The 25,684-nt window shown below is 42.5% G+C and overlaps 1 protein-coding gene across 2 annotated transcripts in view; it reads right to left on the bottom strand.

Annotated features, from left to right (window-relative positions):
* Positions 1–1,422: 1,422 nt before the first annotated feature.
* syde2 (synapse defective 1, Rho GTPase, homolog 2 (C. elegans)) overlaps positions 1,423–25,684 on the bottom strand; it is a 47,803-nt gene continuing 23,541 nt past the window's right edge. For both annotated transcript variants that reach the window (XM_080033248.1, XM_080033249.1), the window contains exons 5-8: positions 20,487–20,613; positions 11,381–11,562; positions 10,515–10,746; positions 1,423–5,169 (exon numbers count right to left, since the gene is read on the bottom strand). In XM_080033248.1, the coding sequence (XP_079889374.1) occupies positions 4,385–5,169; positions 10,515–10,746; positions 11,381–11,562; positions 20,487–20,613 (1,326 nt within the window). In that variant the 3' untranslated portion in view covers positions 1,423–4,384. The remainder of the gene's footprint in view (positions 5,170–10,514; positions 10,747–11,380; positions 11,563–20,486; positions 20,614–25,684) is intronic.

Raw genomic sequence — 25,684 nt, 5'->3', positions numbered from 1 at the left:
AATGCCAGTCAAAATGTTTATAGGCAGGTAGATGTTTTTCCTGTCTTCAGTTGGGATATAAAAACCTGGCTCCAGGGCGCAGTCAGTGCGTGGGCAGGAATGTGTACATTCTGTACCCTAAAGCTTTCTCATACCTGTTCAAGGCATGCAGCAGCCGTAAAAAAAACAAAAAAAAAAACATGATATGAACCTACAGTAGCGACATCAAACAGGGCTTAAAACCATTTAGTGGTGAAAGGCCCTGGGGCTGCTCTGGCTTCTCATGCTAAGTGCCAAAAGATGTGTATCACCTCAGCTGGAGCCGCATGCTTGGGTGCAATTTTCACGGTCCTGGTTTTTCATCTTATTTTGGAAAAAAAATATTTCACGTTCAAAAGGAATGTTTTAACCGTTTCAGCAAAACTGTTTTGTTGGACTACCTGTGGTACACGTTGTTCTAAGTTTAGGCTAATTGTATACATCTCACAAGAGGCTGGTTATGTTTTTTTGTGTTTTTTTTGGAGCCACAGTGAAAGTGCAGCCTTCCAAAAGTGGATTTTACTGGACAGCTAAATGCAGCTGCGTCCTGGGAATGTCCCTGAAGCTGGAAGACATTGTGGGAGATTCCCACAAGCCAACAAGGGCAATTCCCCGAATTTATTTATCTGTTTCTCTGCCGAGGCTGAGTTACAAAAGATATGGCTCCACACACACACACACAACCAAACACACACACACACACACACACACACACACACACACACACACACACACACACACACACACACACACACACACACACACACACACACACACATAAACATCAGTCCAGTTTCCTGTAGTTAAGGTCATATTTTCTCCAAGGGTTTAAACTAAAACAAAGACTGTTTAAAAGGGGTTTTGAGGCAAAAGTGTGGCTGCCGTGTCAAGTCATGTCAACAAGAGTAATCTGATTATAGGACCACGTCCCGGAACATACCCATGTGTGTTTGCATAAAACAATATCATAACAAAGCTTTTTATGAATGAATTCCAGGCTTTTCCATGTGCATAGGAGAGAGATATTTACAAGACACTAAAAATGTATTATTCTGAGCAATTTAGATTTTTTTTGGGCACAGAAAAACGTTTTATCTTTGTTTTAACAGCTGTATAATCAGATCTGTGTAACCCTGTCCCCGTGTTTATCTATCTGAAGGGAGTTTTAATGAGTCAGCTTGTAATGGTTGGTAGTTCTGGTCATTCATGGGCAGCAGTAAGGAAAGCTCAAATTGATAGTGTTGTGGAAAATGTACTATTCATGTAGTACAATATGGAATCTACACACCATTAACAGACCAGATTAGAGCTGACTTTCCATCTCGTGTGGAAGAAAAATAAAAACGCACAGTCCACATGTAAAATAATATACTTTATTATGACCATACATTTTGTCAGGATCAATACAAAGCACTTTTCTGTTTTGTTAAGTGACATTTTCTCTCCAAAGGACACAGAGGACAATAAGTGAGAGGATGCTAAAGCAGACGGGGATGTGAGTGAACTCCAAATGTTGTTGTTTTTATCTATGCTGTAAATGAGGCCCTGGTTCTTTGTGTGTTGTCCGGGCAGACAGATGGTATGAAATGACCCCTGCTGAAACTGTCACTTCCACCAGACCCCACTCCGACAAACAGCAGAGATTTTACCATGAAGCAGCAGGACTGTGAACCGCAACCACCAAGGAGGTTAAAGGTGTGTGTGTGTGTGTGTGTGTGTGTGTGTGTGTGTGTGTGTGTGTGTGTGTGTGTGTGTGTGTGTGTGTGTGTGTGTGTGTGTGTGTGGGCTGGGTCTGTAGTGTTGGTGGTGGTTAGGGAGCAACTAAACTGAAAAATATATATTTTAAAAGAGTTCTCTTCACCAAATATCCATCATTACAAGGTCATTCCTTCTGCAAGTGAGTGATACACAGACATATTCTAGGGTAATGTTGAAAATCCTGTATATGTACAGCTAAAACATAAAACTTTAATATACAGCATCAAACCGTTGCCATGCCCTTTAAGTCCTCTGGAGAAAAGCTTGACCGATACGTCTATTGGAGGAACAGTGTGATGGACAAATGAAATGTAAAATAAGTTTTTTTTTCTTTTACATAAATATCAAACACGAAGGCTAATGAGAAAAAGCCTTGTTTATGTCAGTAAAGCTTTTGACCATGCAACGTTCAGTACCTTTAAAAAAAAAATGTACACAGCTTAGTCCACCAGAGACACAAAACAATGTCAAATATATATACACAAACAAACATACAATAAAAATAACAATATCACTTTTTTTCTGCACAAGCACGATTTTTAACATATATCTTACAGCTAAAGTTGTACCATTAGTCCAGCACATTAAGATGTGTACAGGTAGCTTGGAAGGGAGGAAAGGAGGACTATCGCTACTTAAGTCAACACTACGAGGTCATCAGAAGTATTTAAATACGCCATTGAAATAGAAGCTGTAAAAAATAATATACTCCGAATACATTTATATAATTATATACATATACATAATAGGTTAAATACTGATCATTCTGAATCCCTGGATTTCTGAAAGCGTCCTTTTGTCAATTCAGGCCGCTAGTTTTAAGTCGTACCAACCGAAGCCCTTTCTTAGCTAACAGTTTCCAATGCCGCCCTGACAATTGTGCTTCACATTTGGGCTGTGTCTGTTTCATGGTTTTGCCGAGGCTGGGAGAAGCACAAATATTTTTTATTCTATTTTAAGGAATAGTTTGACATATCGAGAACATTTTATTCTTTGCTAAATGCTAAATGAGAATATTGATGAGTTTTTTTTTTATCAGGATTGGGGGAAATGATTTTAGCTATTAGCTTAGCACGCCTACCGAGCGCACCTTACAACACCATAGATGACTTGAACTCAGCATTGTGTTGCCTGGTGAGTTTACGAAGGAAGGCGTGAGACCAACTTTAAGGTGGTGACAGCTAACCGTTAGCATACTTAGCAAACATACAGTATTTATCTGTTTTTTTTAGTTGCCTGCTTAAAACATTCAAACACATTTCTACTGTACATCTTTCTGAGATAACAGTGATTTTACCATTATTTTGTATCCAATTCTGATAGGTGTACATGCCTGTTTAAACATCTCGACCAATGCAAAACGTAAATACATCATAAGCCATGTTCTTAGGGGGTCAATGTGGCAGCTTGTTCTCCCACAATTCTGCCTTCCTTTCTTTTACTTTTGATTTTTTTTACTGCATGAACTATAATGAACAATCTACACTACTGCCTGCCTCATAAGTGCATCATTGTTGTACAACATTTAGTGTTTCATACCTCAATAGAAAAGCTGTCCGCTGCCTTAAAAAGGAAATCCACCCTCAAACAGAATGTGCACATGTTCCCCTCTCTATGATCCTGGTTCGTATTACTAAACACTGTCTTTTCAATGTTCGGAAAATACAGTAGAAGCTACAAACTCTAATGTTAGTGGGGTTCAACTAAATGTTGGAACATATTTCTTCCACTGCCAAAAGGGATAGTTTTGTTTTCTTTGCACATTGTTATTAATTTGATGACCTAATTAGGTATTTCTGTTGGAAACCAAACTCATAATTGTAAGGCCAGATGAATCCCAGATTTTTTGCATAAATGTGGAAATGTTCAATGTCCAAATGCTGCTCCAGGAAACTGCCAAGCAAATAATTATGTGGGGAAACTCTGGAAGCACAACAATGTTTTGTTATGAAAATGGTCAATTTGAAAAAGTGAACAGATACTGTTTATGAGTAACTTTGCTCTAAAAATGTTGGCATCAGTATCACCTTAAAGCTCTCATGAGTAAAGCCCCATAGTACCCAGGGTAGGTTCGTACCTAAATATATGCTAAAGTAAGAAAAACTTCTAACATTCAGTTTACCTGTTGGTTACCAACGCCTATTCAAGATCATACTAGGGGAAACCATTTTATTTCAGGGTGGATTTTCCTCTTGACGTACCACCTTCACACAATTAAGGCACCTTTTAAACCCCTGAGGGGTCAATGGGTTCTTCTAATAAGAAGAGAAGCAACAATAACAACATGGAACACACAACCGGACTGAAAACAAAAAAACTGACAAATACGACAAGATCAAATAAAAATACAAATGTTATGGAATGTCTATGGGTAAAGTACAAATGCCAAGAAGTGCCCCAATACATTTCTTCTCATCTCGTCCTTAAAGTCTTTACAGCAGCACAGCGCCATGCCATGCCATGCTATGCTGCCATGGTGCCCACAGATCTCCATGGAAACACTGTTGCTGTATCCTGAAGCACTTTGATTGGTAAAAGAAGTTCTCGCCCCAAACCTCATCATTCTTTGCGAGCTTGTGAGTGTATCATATGCCTGTGCGCTATGGAGTCAGTATCCCGCGTTGAGCTTGTTCTTGTTGAGCTCTCTCTCCAGGTTTCCTATGAGCGTGTCGATGCTCTCCTGCAGGTCTCTCAGGTTGACCCTGTTGCTGAGCACGGGGCTGATGTCCTGGATCTTCATGTAGGCCTGGTAGCTGTGCTCTTTGGGCAGGCGGGGGGGCAGGATGTGATGATCGCACACCCTCTCCTCCTCCTCCTCCTCCTCTAACTCCTCACACTTGTCCTCTAATGGCTGCCCACTGTCAAAACTATCGCCCAAACTATCCCCCGAACCATCTATTATTTCTACTTGCTTCTCCTCCTCCACTTCCTCATTCTCTTCCTCCACTACTACTTCCTCCTCTCTCTCTGGTGGCTCCTGATTGGCTCGATCCGACACAGGGCTCGATGCTGCTGTGACCCTCTCCCCTATATCTTCCACTATGTCCTCAGTTTTCTCCGGCCCTTCCACAGCGACCTCCGTATCCTCAAAGGGCACGTCTGCGTAGTCAGCCTCCTCTTTGCTGATTGGAGGAGGAGGCAGCAGCATCATCATGTCACAGGGGAAGTAGCTCTCTCCGCAGCGGCTCCAGTCGCCGGCGTAGCGGTTGCTAGGGCTGTCCAGGCGCCCTGCTTTGGGCCGCAGCACGCCCGCCATCTCGGCCTCGGATAGGTTGAGGACCTGGGGCCGCTCCTTCCTCCGCCGTATGGGAGGGGCAGACAGCAGCTCAGAGGAGGGGGGGGTGAGACGGGCAGCAGGGGCCGGGGCAGAGGACAGGCCTAGGGGGTCCACAACTACAGGGGGGCAAGACAAAGAAGAGGCAAGAGTAAATAATAATGTATGATATTTAGAACAGTTGAAGCAATAGTCTAAGAGGAATGGTTCAACATTTTTTGGAAATACATTTAGTTGCCTCCTTTGCCAAGAGTTGTATATGAGAAGATCGATACTACTCTGATGTCTGTATGATAAATATGAAAGGCACCAAAATTAGCTGGTAAACTTAGCATAGCATACAGACTTGAAACCGGGAGACAGCTAGAAATGTAGGTCCCAAAATTTCGAACAGCTTTGAGTGCCAAAAATGGACACAGTCTGCAGAGCTATAACATCAGAACTACAGTAAGTGTTTAAACATTCTCTTTTGTAATTTGTGTGGACTGGCCCTTTAAGTCCCCCTCTGGTAACTCGGTGGTCAAATTAACACTGAAAGATATGCCTTAGAAACAAGAATTATTTCTGTAACACAACTGTCTGAATAAACCAGTGATTGAGTTGAGGGAGCCCTGAAATATGACTGAAATAAAACACATTTGAACATGCCATGCTGTGCTCAAACTCACTCACATACAGCATGCTGAAGTCACATCACCACACTCTGTGAATGAAGCCATCTTTCTGTGCTAGTTGTTATCAGCTGTTGACTAAACCAAACCTAAAAAAATCATCTGACTGCGCAATGAAAAAAAAGGGAACAGCGAGCACTCCAACACAACCAGTTACCTGTCTGTCTTTATCTGTGTGTACCTACGCTCTCCCTTACTGGATCAGAAAGGAACAAACAAAAAGAGTTAAAGGTTTTGGCTGTATAAGTCACGTGCAGTACATGAGTAACAATCTAAAACAACACTGTTTTTTTTATTTTGTCTACAGGGGTTTGAAAGACGACCTTGAAGGCGTACAATAAAAATTATGATTATGAACTACTATGTTGACTCCATTTCATTTATCAGGAGTGGCTGTTGCTAATACAGTATTTGAAATGTAACCAACTCTGCTAAGGCTTGAGCAGGACTTTCATTTTTCTATATGTTTTGTACAATGACAATTAAGAATCTTAAGATTATATTCCTTTAAGAGGATATTTTATTTTTCAGACTTGCTTCACTGATGACATAGGTAAAAGGTATTAGGTATCACCAGAGAAAGTTAAGACTAAGCAAGACTAACTAAGCAAACTAATGCTAATTTTCTTAACATGCTTACAAAAAAAGCTCAACTTCGTTTCCTCACACACAAGGCCAATAACAACATACAGACTTCTTCCTGTCATTGTGTCTCATCTAACCATCTACACACACACATGCAGTTGGCAAAATAACCCTTCATATGCTCATGCTCTCTCACACTTCTTGTCAATAGTGTCACTATAGTGTCCGACTTGCCCATAGACATGCACACACTCGAAGCCTGCTCGACAATGCCTTGGAGGGCTGAGTGTGAGTGTGTGTGTGTGTGTGTGTGTGTGTGTGTGTGTGTGTGTGTGTGTGTGTGTGTGTGTGAGGTGTGAAGAGGCGGCTGAAAAACCTCCCATAATGATTGTGAAATGTTAGGGTGAAGCCTTGGGGGACGAGGGCTAAGGTTAAGCCTGGAATGTCTTTAATTACAGTCCAGGAGTCCTACGCTGAGAGGCGGGTTGGAGCGGACAGAATGGAGAGATAGTACCGAGGGTGTAAACAAAAGGCTTGAACCTTAACTGAAAGCTTTGTCAAGGTTATTATTACATGTCATTACAGACACTGGTGACATCAGCTGCAGACAGGAGTGAGTGCAGGCTCCTACTGAAGATTAGAAAACTATTTTCTTGAGAGCACTTGACCCCATGGCCCTCCGTCACTGTCTGCATGGACGCTCCTCCCCTTTAAGAGTGAGTCAATGATTCTGGAGAACGCTCGTTTACAAAATCACGTATCAAAATCAGTAAATACAGTATCTCCTCATGATCCGCTACAAAAGAAATCTGGTGTTAAAAAACAGCATAGGCTTTGTGAACTGGTATGTTGACCAGGGGGGGGGACCGTAGCTAGCCCGTTTACAGACCCTCAGCTGTGGTTTAACACTAGACTTTTTTTCAGTCCACACACTACAGATAGGTAGTGGATCATGAAGAGACATTCACAGATTTTGACAAAGTGATTTCGACCACAAGCATTCCCCAGAATGGCTGAATCCACCTTTAGAAAAATATCTTTGCACTTTTTTTTGTCCATCTCTGGAAATTCCACTTCTAGGTATTCACCAGGCTACCTGCAATTATGGTTTTCACAAATGCTGACTGATTCAGTTGCTCGTTCTGTGTGTGTGTGTGTGTGTGTGTGTGTGTGTGTGTGTGTGTGTGTGTGTGTGTGTGTGTGTGTGTAGCTGTCGACTAATGATGTAAAGCAGAGCAGAGGGTGGAGGGCGCTCGACTTTAGCGGTTTGCATAGAATTGCTTCAATGTGGGAGTCTGAGGATGATGCAGTTAAATTTAGAAGAGCCAGAGCAGACATGGAGTCAGTTCTTCTTCACACATCTATCAGTAGATCTGGATAAAGATGCAGGTTACATTGAAGAGCTCTGAGTTGTTTTTAATATATATATATATATATATATATATTAGTGGTGGGCCGTTATCGGCGTTAACGTGCTGCGTTAACGCAAAACTCTTATCGGCGATAAAAAAAATATCGCCGTTAATCTCTTATTCCACCTCCTGTTCGGCTCAGGGGAGATGGTTCCCTCCAGGGCCGATGGCTGTTCGCCGTCAGGGTGAACCCCCTTCCGTGTGTTCTCTGGTCGGGTAATAATAGCCGGGGGCCGTTGTTGACACTTGAGGAGCCTTTATTGCAGGAGCGAAGCTTCTCTCACACACCCGCCGCTCTCTCTCTCCATCACTTGCCCACGACACACACCACCTGGCTGCAGGATCGCTAATGTAACACTCAGCGCCAAACCCCCTTCACAAATCTGTCTATTCAATGTTTACTTATGAATGTATCCATGTACGTAACTCTGACATGTACATAACTTAATTTATTGTTAATAATATGGTCTGTTTATAAATTCGGCATATGATTAAAGCATCTAAACGCCCGTAATCATGTTAAACGTTTACTGTTTTTAAGTTATTAATGCCACTCGCTCCCGCAGATACACAGCAGAGGGAGGTCTTATATTCAGCCATTGCTAAAGGGAGTGCTGTATTATGGAACGGCCGCTGTGGTACGAAATTCCAGTCTCAACAATGTTTCCTACACGAAATTATAACTCTAGCGTCTACAGCCCGTTGTTTTCATGTAGTGTAACTCGTGTAATGTGTTACATTATTCAGCTGTTGCCGTGATGTCGGCTAACGCTGATGCTAATGATAACTAGCTCTCCGTCGCACAATAGACTGTAGGTTGGTGTTGCAGCCAGCTGTTAGGTGAAGCGCTGTCCCACAGGTAAAAGCCATGGACCTATAAAGCCTGTCCAATATTCACTCTAGTCCAGCTTCTTGAAAAGTTTATAAGGACTTTATTATTTATGTAAAAATTATATTTAATGTTTCACTTGAAGCACAAAAGTAATGGCTTTATTTTCTGTTATAGCCTATAGCCTACCCAACAAATTAGTTTTTTCGTTTTTTTTAAGCACAAAAAACAGTGCAATGTTGTGATTTTTAGCCTTATATCTGATTAAATTGTTAGAATATTATTTGTTCGCAATAATTAGACACTCGTTCTGATGACGAAATGAAAGCCACCTGGCTTGAGAAACACGTTCTCAAAGACTTACTTTGAGTCATTATTTAGGGAGCACACACATATTATGAATGAATTCAAATGAGCCATTTTAATCTAGATTAATCTAGATTAATTCCAAAATTAATCTAGATTAATCTAGATTAAAAAAATTAATCTATGCCCACCTCTAATATATATATATATATATATATATATATATATATATATATATATTTTCTACTTACAGCGTGCATGTGAATTATGAAAAATGTCTTCTCTCGAGACACAATGACTCAATGAGACGAACTTTCACTGCACTCTGAAAAACATCTTACTTTTAATTAAGACGCAGTAAGCCAGCTCAGCTTTGGGCTGATGACTGTGCATATTCAAATGTGAATAATGGATTTTCCCCACAGTCCCATTCCAATATAAAAATGTGAATAACCCCCAGAGGAAGATGAGGTTAGAAACAGGCAAACTGCCAGTTAAGCTACCACATTAATAAGATTTTGTCCGAATAATTTGCCCACAGTCTTATCTCTTCCGCCCGCGTGTAGGCAAAGCACACTGGTTAATGTTGTAATTATCTACAGTAGCTGAGAGATTAACTGCATTACGGCAGCCACAGAATGGCTCACACATTTATAATAAATGGGGTGAACTGAAAATTAAGAAAATTAAAGTCCTGAGGTTAAAAAAATATCAAATTAGTTCCTGTGACCAATACAGATTTGACTAGGCCTGCAGCTCTATTTTCATTAGTCTGAATTTGCTCCTGAATAATCTTTGGGTTCCTTTGATAATATCTCACACAGAGCGGACAGCTGCAGCGGGCACAGAGCAGCTGTGCAGACAGACAGGGTGAAGCTAGTACTGGGTATCTGTCTGGTGAGTGTCCTTGGTTTGTGATTTATCTTAAGATGAGGGGCCACGCCTTGAAAGTTTTGGTTTACATTGGGGCTTTTGATTGGCTCAGTCGGCCATGATGAAGCACTATGTGGAGATGTTTCCTCCACGCAGAGCTAACATATGGTAACCAGTGGCTATCAGAGCTGTGTTTGTGCCAGTATAGGATAACCTCAATGATCAAAGAAAGCCCAGCCCCTTTGTAGATCTGAACCACAAGAACCTCAAGCAATCAAGGCCAGAGGCTGGTGCTGTATATACAGACATGTATTACCTGATTGTAAAAAAAGAAGAAAATAACTGGTAGGGATGTGTTCAAAGCTATAGTGCGAAACTTATGTTGCCCCCATGAGGAATTCTGAGTAATTACAACAACACTGTTGGCGCATCCACAAGAGGTAAGCCTTTGGTGATTGGACATGGATTTTATCTATTCCATACCTTCTGCTGTACGTCAAGGTTTTATTCTTAGAAGTATAATCAACGACTGAGACCTTTCATGGGATTTTTCTAAGCTCCTGCACCAGTGTTAGGGGGCGACACCAGTTTGTAGACGCTGCCATACTGAGAAATACAGAGAGTGTTGAGGAGCTGAAAGGCTTAATCAACTTTGTGTCAATTAGTTCAGCCGACGTTCGCTTATGGAAAAACTTAAGCGCTATAGCTTTAACGCGGCAAGGGTTATAACCAGAATATAGTCACTTTCTTGTTTTAAAGACAAAGAAAGACCTAAGACAATCCCTCACCTGGCCAGAGCTGTAGCAGGTAGTGCAGGACCTCGATGTGTTTCTTGAAGTGCAGAGCGCTGGCCAGCTCCTCTGAGTCGATGAAGACTCTGTTGGTGTGACAGGACGCATCCTGACGCTGGCTCAGCAGCACCGGGCCAAAACACACCGCCAGGTTCTGACACGTCATCTTGTTCACCTCCTGGTAGGACGCCACTAGCTTCAGGTGGTCAAGAAGCCTCCGCAAGGTCATCTGATTAATGCACACACACAGACAAATAAGACATGTTATTAGTAGTTGTACCACTGGCAGCTGCAGAGCCACACTGAGCATTCTACTCAAAGGATTTTGTGTCAGTAAAATATGTTTTATTTCTTCTTTCTTCCTGAAGTAAAATTACACTTTGAGCAATGTTTTTACTTAATGCTACATTGCTTGTCTATTGCTACATATTTCGCTACATATTTCTGCTAGATGCTTTCTTGACTAAGACACAAAACAGCTATGGTACACATCTCCAAAGTGTCATAAATTCATCAACAACTGCTACCGTAGTCAAAGCAATATCCCTCTCTACAGCTAAAGCTTTAACCACCACAGCAATATAGATTAGATTCAAGAGGACACTGACATGTTTACTTTACAAATGTAAAATGTTCCACTTAATGGATATTATTGGTCCCAAATAGGATCCAAATCAAAAACACTTCTTATGTTTGCTGTGGCTTATGTTAAGAAACAAAATCTTCCTCAATAATCCACTATGGATCAGACTTTTTAGTTCCCGTTCTGTATAATTTATCATTAATATGAAACTATTGAAATGACAATGAGGGGCTACAATAACAGTTAGATGCAGCATTGTGTTAAGTTCAGTCTCCCTCACCCTCTCCACCTCCGGCAGGTTGTCCAGCAGACTGACTGTGTGCTCTGTGTCTGCCTGGTCGTTCTCACAGCCCCCCGGTCCTATCCTCAGAGGCCTCACCGCCATGGACTCCAGCACTGCCTCGTACAGGTGCTTGGTTATCAGAGGGTAGGGCAGCTCTCTCAGGTAGTCCTTCAGTACACCTGGATGAGAGGGAGATAGAAGGCAGAGCGTGAGAAAAATGTCCACATCGAGATTTAATTTGTTCCGAGTTATTTTATCGCGGCCGAGGTTCATTCAAGTTTTGAATTGCACTGAACTTTGGAACACCTTTGAACTGAGAAATACTTCTTCGTCCCTCGACGCCGGCAGCTTTTAATAGCCGACAAATCACTCACTGTATATCTTTATGAATCGCTGTCACTGAGAAATGAAAGAGCTTTTATTCTCCCTTCTCTTTTTTTTAATAGAATGAACCTGGCGCACTCTTCTTTGGCGTCAGATTGAGGTCCTATTGTTACCCTGGGTGATCCTGTGGCGTCTGCTCAGATGCCTGATTGGAGTCGGGCGTGACTCGGCCAGCAAAAGCGTTGTGGGAGAGTGTGCGTGTGTGTGTGTGGGGAGGGTGACGGCAAGTTCACACCTGTGACTCCAGCCTCCCTGCGGTTCAGACAAAAGCCACGGTAAAAAAAAAACATGAAACCCACGCTGTTTGTCTGCACTAAGCCCCTGAAATATCACTGGCACGTCTTTTCATCAAAGGCTAAAGTAGTGTGAATAAATACGGGAATAAGAAAGGGCTCTTGGCAGTGGGACAGCTCTTTGCGGTGAGCGTCAGCTGCTTTTTTCTTTTTTGCCACTCTACGTGAAGCCGGGATCGGTTTACAGAGACAGCCGGGGGCTTTGTTATCAGCAGTATTGGCCACGCTATAGACGCACTGACTAACACACACACACTCATCACTCCAGTATGAATGAAGAGTGCACAGGTAACATTTTAGGTGGCTTGAGGGCAACTGTCACGATAATGATCAAATGAGGAGCACATGAAACCTGATATTGTGCAAAGGAAAAACTCGACTGATTTAGCATTGCAATATCAGACTTACAATGGAGGAATTTAAAAATGAATATCAAAATTGATAAAACAGAATCAAATAATCTTGTTCTCTTCCTCGCCTCCATGCATTATTTGTCTACAATGTAACTTGATCAACGACATTCAAAACCCACATACAATTACTGTAACTGCAATAATATAGGAGGAAGCTGTGGAGGGGGATTATACTGTATATTTCTGAGTGCAGCGTCAGCATAGGATGTTGTTTGCAGACTGACTAGGCGCCATATGTTTACATGGACCGCCTATTGACACAGATAGCTTACATGTGTACACCAAAGACTGAGAGGTGTACATGTGTGATCGGAGAGTTAGTGGAATATGTGACGATAACATGACTTGACGTGTACGCATGTTCATGGCATTTTCAAAAGACGTGTGTTTGTTCACAAAAAGAAAAGGTTTGGCTGCTGCATTCAAATGTGAAATACTGTAGGCTACTCCACATAAATCAATACACCCACACACTGAATCCACGTATGCACACTGCAGCGTATGTCCTCTTTTGTTCTCTAGTGCTGCATTGCTCATTTGCAACAACAAAAAACATTCACAAGCTGTTGATGCTGCCAAAGTGTAGTGAAACAATCCCGGGAGATTTTTCTAACTGATTTTGATTAAGACACCGCGAATAGGAGCTCCTACTTTATCTTCCCACACACCCGACCCAGGTGTTTTTATTCTTTGCCTCTTGATTTCTGTTTACAGCAAACAACAGTCCGCCACCACATCCCTTAAGCCACAGTGAGGAGAACACCTTAACGCGCTCACTTTTTAATCCTAAGTAAGTCTATCTGCTCTGTTCTTTAAGAGAGCCCGAGGCTTAAAGCTTTTCATTCTGTTGCTAACTGGCATTGTGGCTCCATCACCCCCCATTCATCTGTGGAGAATAGACCTTACATTTCAGTGTTTTTTGAGGTGATGACACTTAAATATCCTGTTCTTCCTTTCTCACAGCTACAAAGACAGAAGAGATTTGGGATGTAGGATTAGGGAGAAAATAAAGAATCGGAATTCTCAAATTAGGTTCAGTGTCTGCACAGTGGCACTCAATAGGAGAATGATCTACCGTAACCTTTAACTATGACTTTTACTGATGAATCTGCTTATTCAATCACAACATAAACTCCTGTTTCCCTGACTCAAAATATATATCATAACTAGGAACATTTACTGCGACTTGAACCAGTTAAGGACGAGTGATCAGTCATGCACTCAGTCACACATAGGCTAATCAGGAGACTTATTCAGAATTTTAGTGACATTCCTACTGGTTGGATAGCCATGAAATGTGATACAGATATCTGCATTCTCTTGATAAAGCATCTTAATAATTTACGACCATAGCTGTACTTTGTGTTCAGTACTTATAATTATATGTCAGCATGCTAACACACGAAGCTAAGCTGTTGAACATGGTCATTTTACCCGCGGCACATCAGCATTCCAAGCTTGAGCATGGCTGAAGAGCATTTTACTTTAATATTATTTTCTAATTTCTGTTATGAAGCTATGTGTGTTTTTTTTTGGTGTTTTTTTGATTGCGATGTTTATGTTATTTCTACAAAAACTATTCCAAGGACAATCATTCAAAATGAGCTTTGGCTGTAGATGTTATGGAACGCTATGTGAATCTATCCCCACAAAGATAATAAACAGTTTGTGCTTCACATAAAAGGCAACTTTTTAATCTTGTTTTTGAAGCAGCTTCGCAACGCATTCCACACACACACACACACACACACACACACACACACACACACACACACACACACACACACACACACACACACACACACACACACACACACACACACACACACACACACACACACACACACACACACACACACACACACACACACACACACACACACACACACACACACACACACACACACACACAGAGATATTGTGCATTCCTGAGGCAGTGACTGGCGGCCCTGAAGAAAAACAACCCATAACCAAACAGGCACGCTGGTGCACTATATTAGCCCTCCCATGTCAGGTATATAGACCAACACAATTACAGCTTTAAGTCGGCAGGGTCAGACATTAACACGACTTCAGGCAAAAAAAAAAAAAACATGCACTTAAAACTTCATTAAATGTCCCCAGCAATTAGACATGTCCCCCATGCCCTGATGTGAGCCCGCGTAGCTGATGTGTGGTGGCATGTTATCACTTCTTATTCACATTCTTCTCTTATCGGTTATCTTCATCAGAGGGGAGCAGGAGGGAGGGTGGGGGGGGGGGGGGGGTTGGCATGAAATCTGGTAAGCACAGGACGCGATAAGGATACATTGGACACAAGATACATTCACTCTCCTTTAACGCTCCTCTAGACATGCTGCTGCTGACTTCCAAAACAGATTACACAGAAATGCTTTGTGAACATCCCCCCGGCTTCCTGGTGTCAATCTCTTCACTGAGGCCTTTGCCGAGATAATAATAATCAGCTTGTTTCATCGCCGGAAAACAGCCTTGCCTGAAAGCAAAAATTAGCCGTGTGTTTGCAAGAGCACAGCTGTCTTTTGTTAAGTTAGTGTGTAAATAAAATGCAGAGATGACCTGGTTTTTTCCCAATTCCCCATTTAAAAACGGACACTCAAGCATGGTAAACCCTGTGACCTTCATTGTGCTATGATGCAGATCACCCAGACACAACAACAGCAGGGCTTGTTAAAGACCTACTTCACCGGTTGGAATATGAAGGTGTATTGAACTCAGAGATCCTATTTAGTATAAATGTGCAAAAAAAATTGAAATCGGATCATCTTAGCCTGAGAAAAGGCAGAAAGAGTGTTTTATGGTCTCACTGTCTAACCCTACAGTTTCCTTACTGTGACATCACAGTAAGGGTCAGGAATAACAGGACAGCTGGGCCAAGGGAAGACTAAGGGAAGACTGAGGGAAGAAAAACCTAATTCATTATATTATAATAGTTATTTTATAATGATAGAACGCTGGTTCCGTATGGGTGAAGTATTCCTTTAACATGAGCACGGCTGCATGACACAAAACTTCCCCTTCACGCCTCGGATGCAACATATGAGGACTTAAAATCATTTTTTGTCAAAATCTGTGAATATGTTCTCACGATCCACTACCTGTCTGAACTGTGTTCATCCCAAAAAAAAAAGATCCAGTGTTAATACACAGGCTAGGATCTTTAAACAGGCATGTTGGCACACTTTGTTTACATACCCTTTGTTTACTCACTAGTTTACAGAGCCTAGGATATGTATAAACACTGGATTTTTGTTCAGCCCACACACTATGGACAAGTAGTGGATAGTGAGGAGATTTTGACAAAAAGAATGATTTTGAGAACAAACGTTCTGAATAATCACTGACTGCACCTTAAACATAGACATTTAGGCGCTTTCCATTTCATTAAATACATTAAAAAAAACTCACCAGTCAAGACAAACCAAAATGCTCATGTGTGTCTGAAGGAGAATACAGCCATTCGGGTAAATCATTAGCCTGCTATGAGTCAGTGCTAGTGTTTACTTTAGTGTCTTGGCCCCACGTTGGTGCTGCATTCACACACGTAAACACACACTCACACGCACACACACACGCACATATGCTCGGTGAAACGTGAACACACACATTTTCACACGCAGAGACACACACAAGGTCATGGGCTCAAGGGTGAACAGGTGTGCTCTCCCTGCAGGTGCTTTACTTTCCGACACAGACAAGCTGACAACAAGCACAGCCTGACTGTCTGTTCACTCACACTTCAACTGCAGGGCTTTGGCGCCATTCCAGCAGAGATATGGACTATATAGATAAAAATATATTACCACACACGTGCCAGGTAGAGTAGAGTGAGTCGCGCAATCAAAAAGCAGCTCAGTAATGAAGATAACAACGCTTTAAAACATGCAATTAAAGTTACAGAGTATGGAAGCCAACACTATTTTGATGTAAATGTTTGTAAAAGTATGTAAATAAAGGGCAAAGGGGGCCACATGCCTGAGTAAAACCCTGTTTATAATAACACTGGATTTTTTTTCAGCGCACACACAGACATGTAGCAGACCATGAGGAGATATTCATTGATTTTTCCCCGCCCCAAAAAATGTACATCAAGGTGCTTACACACCCTTTAATGTTCCAAATAATCAAGAAGCAGCTCAGCAATCAACAAACCGACGCTTCAAAACTTATAATCAAAGCTACTGATGATGATTGCAGCCAACAGTGTTTCGATGTAAATGTTTTCGCTCTAATCAATTCAGACTGGTAATGTTCCCAAATGTGCCACCAAACACTACAAGGCACACAATGCACTGGGGCACGGCTCTACCTTTGACCTCTTGTTCAAACAAAGCGAGAGGTCACTCCTCTTGTCAGGGCTGCAGTCAACGCCTCGCCCCGGAGAACAAATGGGGGTTTGTTCTGCTGTCCTGCCTCCCTCCCTGCTGTCCCGCACGCCCCCACAGCACTAGGGGGGGCCAGAGGAGACGTGTGTGTGTGTGTGTGTGTGTGTGTGTCCGCGTGAGTGTGCGTGCGTGTTCGTGTGACGCCACCTTGTCCGGTGGCACGGTATAAAACTTTTACACTGAGGTTTTTCTTCAGCTTTTCCATGCTTCCCCTCCCTTTCCTGCTCGCCCCCAAAACAAACAAAAACAAAATGAGCAAACCCCTTTCCTGTACCCAACTCTGGAAACACTGGTGCTCTCATTCTACATGTGTACTGCTCATCAATGGAGGTGACTTTTTTATTTTCTCGTCCGGCAGTTTTTAAGAAATATCCTTGACACCCACACAGGCCTGCAGCTCTTTGTAAAGCGGTTGCCTGCTTCCACCGGGGCGGCCCAGGGTTCAGCTAATCCCCCATGCGTGAGCCAAATACCATCTGTGTTTGTTCGGCAACAAAGGGGGCACTTGTTAATGACTTTCCATGTCTTCACTGGAGTACTGCCGATGGGTGGGTGGGTGGGTGGGGCAGAGGGTTGGGGGAGTGGGGGGCACAAGCAGAGAGAGAAGTAGGCTATGGAAAAGGCGAATCAGGCAAATTAAAGGCCACAAACTAGGATCAATAACCGGGCTTGGCCAGGCTGGGACACACTGGTTTGATTTTCAGGAGGACTCAAAACAGATTTTTTTGAAGAAATATTCCATCACTGGATCACTTTGGAAAGCTTTACTTCCACACACAAAAGGCTGAAACAGGTTGTTCTGAGGGCTTAATCATTAGTAAAGGTTGTCCTCATTTTGAGGTTACACACTCTGCTTGCGCTGAGTGAGTGCCACTCGGTGCCGATGACCAAAACAAAGCTGCCAAACAGCCCTGTTAAGACTTCACCGTGTTGTACAATACTGAAAAATCTCATCCGTTAGTTTGTTTTTAACTCTTCAAACTGTGCAAGAATACAACAGGTTACTGAAAAGCTTCTTTGAAGGTCACAACTAGGATTGAATTGAGCTCCAATTGGACAATGTCACCTAAGTGGATGTCAATTTCCGATACTTACAAGAAGTCTCTTTTTAGTTCAACATTTTGAGATATAATTAGCTTAGCATACAGACTTGAAACAGCTAGCCAGACTTTGTCAAAATGTGACAAGATCACCAAATGAACGCGTTAGATCTTGCCTGTAGAAAAATGTGGATATGCGAGGTTATGGATGTACTCCTTGGGGACTTTACATTCTCGCATTTAATCTACATTGAATTAATTAAAGATGAAAGAGATATTCTATTCCGATACTGGAGTCGGAGTCTCTTCTGATGTCCATATCTAAGTGCCCGAAAGCTTTAATCTCGTTAACTCTCTTGCAGAATGAATAAGGGACACGTATACATTAAGGAAACCGCACTTTCAACACTTAATTTAAAACGGTAAAATGAAAAACTGCTAGGCACCGCTAAGAGTCGATGGAGACCGTTTCTCTATCACCTCCTTCCAAAGTTTCAATTATATTCATAGAAAATATTACTAACACAAGCATAGATCAGAAAAAGTGACCACTGGATACAAACTGTGCCTGGTGCTCATGTTTCAAACACCCATCTTATTCTTTTGACTGAATGTTCTAACTTGAAACAAAGGATTGCGATGTGACAAAACACTGTAGGGCCGCGCACTGGGCATGTTGTGCAAGCTTTGGATTGAACTCTGATCCCTGGGTAATCCCTTTCACTACCTCCTCTTTTAAATTAGCCGTGTGACACGCCAAGCCCTCTTAGCTCATCCGTTCACTGTTCACTTATTAGCCCTTGCATGGTCTGACTGCACACCGCAGAGATTTGAATCCAAAACCTCAGCCCTTTCACATTTGAAATAAGTGGCCTATAAAACATGAGGGGACATTTGACTTCAATTATAAATTCTAATTAGAAGGCCTTTTCTTGAAATGTGTTTAAAAATATCGGCAAAGTAAAAGGTGAACCAAGGGTCAAACAACTGGTTGATTTTCACCAAATGTTTCTGAAAATCTAAAAAGTATGTTTTTACACTAAACCCATGATTAGGTATACCAGATTGTTTTGCAGCACACACCATACACTCCCTCCCCCTCTTTTCCACTCACTTCTAGGCCCATCTGCAACCAGCATCTCGCATGGTGGAGCAAATTTTAGGCAGCGAGCAAAAACCAACAATCCTCGCCGGTCCTGGCCCTTTTTTTCTAACCCGCTGGACTGTTAACTGTGTTCTTTGCCCTGCCATGCAAATGCACGCGGATCAAAGCAGGCGTGATAGGACGACGCCTATGCGGGGCCTCTTCCCAAAACCAACAGCAGCTCCCACAATGCCCAGGGGTTTCCGCGGTCTTCCTCTCTCTATGTGAGAGAAGTAAAAAAAAACAAAAAAAACATGACCAGGTCATTTTCTCCCCCCATTGGTGGCACTGCTGGTGTCATTACTCCATCCAGTGACACGGCTGTGTTATCTAAGCTGAACTCTCTTGGTGACATGTGCTGCAACTCACAGATTCCATGCTGCAACGTACAGGAATCTGAGTTAAATTTCTCTATACGATTGTCATTTGTTTTATATAGTCTGCCATCGTAACTATACTAAAATGTCCGTATTAGTAGAAAATGATTCATACACTTTAAAGCAAGAACACCAGGATGATGGTGTCATGCTAAGAGAAACACAGCTTTTAAAAGAGTAATTAAGTCACCAAACCGACTTGGGAGAAACTCTTCAGATTGGCTAAAAGATGACGTAGAAAGGGACAGCACAGAGCGTGTCTCAACCACGAACCTGAAGGAGAAAGAATGACCTGAATGTACAGCATGTCCTCTGTGTGTGTGTGTGTGTGTGTGTGTGTGTGTGTGTGTGTGTGTGTGTGTGTGTGTGTGTGTGTGTGTGTGTGTGTGTGTGTGTGTGTGTGTGTGTGTGTGTGTGTGTGTGTGTGTGTGTGTGTGTGTGTGTGTGTGTGTGTGTGTGTGTGTGTGTGTGTGTGTGTGTGTGTGTGTGGGCCCTTCCCTCGGGCAACGGCCGTTAATGTTAGTTGACTGCTGGAATGCTATTACTACAAACAGCAATGTCTCACACACACACACACACACACACACACACACACACGCTCGCGCACGCACATACACATGTGCTGACCTATCTGCAGCAGACACACCAGTTCAGACATGTTTACTGGATCAATACTAAATCCGGACTCTCTTGCTCTCTTAATTAAGTAACTTGTCTTCTTATCTTCTCAAATCCAATAACTTGATTGTGTTTAATTACCATCATAAAAAAAAGAAAAACATCTTTAAAAGAATACACAAAAGAGTATGATAGAATCTTTGAAATATTTGCCACATCAAACTCATTAAATTGCATGCCTCCCTTTCCCTAAAATGTCCCAAAAAAGATCAGGTAAGAAGGTACTTTGTAGGCAAACTTAGACCAATTTAAGAGACACAAATGCACTTCGGAAAGCCGTCTGGTTAAATAACCAATTCCTAATCATAGTGAGTGTGTGTGGTGACCCTGTAGGCGTCTCTTATGTTCTTTGTAACCAGCGATCAGTTTACCTGTGATGACGTTGACGTCCGGATAGGTGTTTTCACACAGCTCCACGGCGTAGCTGTCCCTCTCAAACGCCTCGCGAAGCTCCTTCTTCACGGCCGCAGATCCACACAGACGGTACAGACCCACCACCTGGAACACACACACACACACACACACACACACACACACACACACACACACACACACACACACACACACACACACACACACACACACACACACACACACACACACACACACACACACACACACACACACACACACACACACACACACACACACACACACACACACACACACACACACACACACACACACACACACACACACAAACACACACAAGAAGTAGGTCAGGTAAACACTATATTTGACTGAGAGGCAGACATTTTTTACGACCCAGTCAATCACAATCTGTGTCATTGCCCTCAAACAATGTGCTGGACAAAAGCCAAACATTACGAAAGAGTCTCGAAACTTTTGTCTGTTCTAGCTCCACAAATTGGCAGCTCACCTGAACAGCTGACAAAACTTATTTCTATTGTCTAGGCTTATATCTCTGACAAGGATGGTTTTGTGATGGGCACAGGAGTTATATGCTTATCCTGCTACTTCTCTGCACATACTGCACTATAATAGGCCTACATGTATGTTCATGTAGGCCTATGTGTATTCATGAGAATTCACATTTACATTTACTTTACTTTTTAGTTTGCACAACCAAATCGAGGGTTAAAGGATAGATGGAGTCATACGTTACACAGATTGTAAAGCTCTGACATAAACTAAGGGCTAGCCTATACGAGTAAAACTGACATGATTGGATGGACTACCAGCTGCCCCTTCTCAACAGAGACTGAACATTAACTGCTCTCGCTGTAAACTGCTGTGGCATGGCTTTGTTAAACATTTAAAGTGAGACTATGTGGCTCTTGTTGAACTAAAACCTCTGAAATATTTATCTTACGTGCTAAACAGTGTAGCATAACGAGTGGAGAGGTGCAGTAATGGCAATAACACAGCAGTATGGCGCTAACATTAGCTAAAATAAGCCTAAGGTAATACCAAATCATTTATAGTTTCAAAGACTTAAGTGTCCTTATTGGAGAAAAAGTCAATTGTATTGGTTTTGAAATGAACTTATCACTTGATAGCACAAGCTATCTAGTCATCAATATGACTCAGTGTTTGTTAACTCTGTGATGGCTAAAAGTATGCGAATGTTAGCTAATGTAAGGCTGTAGCAGTAAAATAAAGAGTAGAATTCAAACGGTGCGTTTTGTTGCTTATGAAGTGTAGCCTACTACTGAATTGTAAGAGGGAGATCTGGTAGGGCTATTTCTTCTTTCAAAAGATATAATTTATAAACACAAGAAAAAACGTAGCATCATTATGTTCAATACATCTGTGAACATAGTTTCGTCACTTGAGGCAAAATGCACTCTGTCTTTTACCAAACTACGCTCAGAAGTGTGATAAAAGTGTTACGTCCTTAAGACTGAACGGATAAACATTGAGCCCCTCTAAAAACCCGACTGACAGCTCCGCATTAAAAAGGAAACTCTACGCATTTAAACCTTTTATGTTTCTTTACCTAAGCCTACACACAGAGAGATCTAAAGTAACTCTTTAACAGATTCCCCCGAGACGTTGACATTTGATAGTTGAAACTTGGCACCAGTGGTCTCCTTATTATTATATCGGGAGGATTTTGGTCCTGGCTACACAGACAGACATACCATAATTTCTCCTACATGTGTCTGTCTGGTATGTGGCATAGCAGACCAACTGGTGTGGTTGCCCCGGTAACGCGTTAAGTCAGTGGGCCGTGAATGGCGGGTCGGGTCCGGTTCCACACACACATTTGTACACACACACACAGTTGTACACACACACTTGTACACACACACACGTACACACACTGCTGGCCTTTTCCGGGCTCCATGATGTTTTCCCCTGCCAGGCCAAGTATTTTGTGAGCTCTCCTCTAGTCAAGCTGAGCAGTATTTTTCTAAACCTCACACGAGAGGCAGAGAAGGAGGACAGATTAGCCAGGGATTTGGCTTTGTGCAAGAGTAAACAGAAGTCACTGGGCACAATGAACAACAAGTCCATTCAGAAAAAAAAAAAAAAAGTCTCTCTCTTTTTGAGGGAGAGTCGAGGGCAGGCGGGGGAACAGCTGTTAGAAAAAAAGAAAAAGGAAAAGAAAAAGGAAAAGGGCTTGCACTTATGCACTGTGGCTGCCGGGCAACACAACAGGCAGTGCTAGCCAAGACATCTAGATGCAGAATAAGGGGGCAGACAGACACAATGACCCACCAAGTCAAACGAGTTCCAGCCACAAGGAATGTGGATGCTCAAGAGACTGTAGGCTGAAGCAGGGATAGGATTATCTTAAGGACTTTATAGGAACATCAAAGGGGGAAAAGCATTTGACCGCACTAATGCCCCCTCGAGTGTTGGACCAAAAGTCAGTTCACCAAGTTGTTGACTTCCTCTTAACATGAACAACCTTTTAATCTGTTCTCACCTTCATGACAAAATCAGTCATTTCTCTGGCATTGTTCAAGGATCCCCCCCCCGCTACAAAATATACCATAGGAGAGCAGACATTCATGTGTGCAAACCTGAGTGTACGACAACACACACTCAATAATTGCAACCATCCACAGATTGCTTTCTAGTCTATAAAATGTCATAAAATGTTGGGAGCGTCATCATATTCCCCTTAAACTCAAGGTGACCTTTTTCAAATGTCTAATTTTGTCCAGCCAGCTACCCAAAGAGCAAAGATATTCTGTTCATGATTATGAATATCCAGCAAAGGTTTGTTGATTCAGCATGTAAAGCTGGTGTTATAACAATGCCTCAGGGCTGTTGAACTGTACTATATAAAAAGGCAGCACTGCGGATCTATAACAATTTACCCAACAGAGCATGAAATTAATGAGAAAAGTTATGAAGGGATCCACTTTTTGAGAGGCAAAGTCAAGTGTCCCTCGGGCTCATGGTCATTAAGTCCTCAACGGCTAAATAATTGATCGATAGTTTACCACTGTCGCTGATGCAGCTGTTTTTCAGCAGTGCTACCAGTCCCTCTTGTGTGCCAGATGCCACAGACAGTAATTGCACAAACATTGCTTCAACTCGAGCCAGAGATAAAGACAGCAATGTTATTTAATCACAGTCAAACCTTTACCAACATGACACAAATAAGTGTGTTCTGACTGAGTCTGTAAAGCCCTGTTTAACATGTCATAACATATCTTACTGTCATGTGTGGTAATATGTAGCTTTATGAGATAGAGCCCTTTTAAGAAAATGTCTAGTTTCGATGGGCATAGACTAGAGTGCTCACATACACAACTACAGCCTCTGACATGAAAAAACAATGCCGACTTGTCGTCAGTCTTTTTTTAAACACCCCCAATCATCCAGCGTCTCTTAAAAGCTCGGAGAAGCCCTCGGGACACCCATTTCTAAGAAACTCAACAAAAAAAAGGAGTCTCCATCAAACATGCACACATTATCATTTGTAAAGGCACACCACTACACGTCTGGCCTTGCGTGCTTTTCAGTGACACAGCCCGGGAATTCCTCTGGGATCTGGTGTCAGCCCCTGTCCTAAACCCCTGTCTGTCTGCCCTGCAACCTGGGGGAGCCGTCACACTTGTTATCAGACTGATACCTTGTGTAAAGTCTACTCCATGTCCCTATATTGATAGGAGGCAGCTAAGTAGAGTTGATAAAAGTGATGTCAAAGAAACAATGCAAGAGACAGGCTAAATGTGAAGCCTAAAGATGGAATTAGAAAACCTAGACAGAGAAGAATAGGATAGGAATCTCAACACCGCGAGACAAAGTAGAGTGAATCATACAAACAGAAGAAATTTGAGATAACAGACTGAGAAAACAACTATTGTTTAAGTGAGAGCTATTAGCCTGCACATGAAGTGGGCGATCAGGTGAGTGTGGCCATGCACACAGTAGAGTCTAGACGGCTTCTCCAGAGGGACAGTCGGGGATTAGTGGCCTGAGAAGAAGACAGAGGCAGCCCTGCATCTGGCAACGTGTTTCCCTGATAACCTCCACAACAAGTGTCTTCGTTCCTTTCAACTGGAATTTAAAAACTTATGGAATATAAAACTTATATAGTGTGGAATGGTCTTTAAAATGTTGTTCAACTAAATCAACAAAATAAATGAGGAAATGACCAATAAATGCAGATAATGGCAGAAATCCCTATTCCTTTACCCTATGTTATGCACTGCTTACTTTGATGCAAAGGCTCATGAAATCGCTTCTTTCCAAGTCAAACAAATTGCCATCATCAAACTGCTGTTACTACTCCTGCCAAAAAGCCCGGCATGCTGCACACACAAGTGGCCAAAGGGCGGGGTTTGATTTGACGGACAGGTTTCCATGGAGAGAGGCCCTAATGTTTGCCTGTTGGCCCCAGGCACCCGCTGCCCCTGGCATGCCCCCCTACAGTGATCAGTCAGGACCAGCGGCCCAGACACTTTTACTGCCACTGTCTCAACTCTAATTAGGAGAAACTCCGCCGCCTCTCGGCCTCTCTTGTCTATGGGCTTCAAAGAGCCCCTGGACATGTGTAAGGGGGAGGTGGGGGGGGGGGGGGGTGGTGGGGGGGGGTACAACACACGACATCCAGGGGAACATCTTACCACCACGTCAGTCTCTTAGGTCGAGACAGCGATTGTGGAATTGCTTGTTTTAAAAATCAGTGAATATCTTTGTCCGTACTCTGTGTGCGCTGAAAAATGTCCAGTGTTAATACACAGCCTAGTCACTTTAAACGGCCATGTTACTAGCTACGTTGGGCTCGCTTTGTTTACATACCTCTTTACAGAGCCTAGGCTGAGTTTTAACACCAGATTCCTTTTCAGTGCGCACACAGGTAGTGGATCGTGATTTTGACAAAATTGATTTTGACAACAAGCATTCTCCAGAATCGCTGACTCCACCTTCTTTAAGGGGGCGGAGCCAACACAGGACATGACCACATGATCCAGGGGAGCACACTACCCCACCAGCCAACCATCGTCAGGACCACGTCTCTTAACTTTTACTCTCCCTCCTCTCTGAATAAAAGGAGCCAGTTGCCGCAGGGAGGCTCCATAGACAAAGTGAAGTGCGGTACATCTCTTCCATCCATTCTACTCATGCCAGTCACCCAGTAATA

Source organism: Ammodytes marinus, assembly GCF_949987685.1.
Source record: "Ammodytes marinus genome assembly, chromosome: 8".
Lineage (NCBI taxonomy): Eukaryota > Metazoa > Chordata > Actinopteri > Uranoscopiformes > Ammodytidae > Ammodytes > Ammodytes marinus.
Note: the sequence above shows the minus strand (reverse complement) of the source record. Positions and strands in the feature narration are given on the sequence as shown.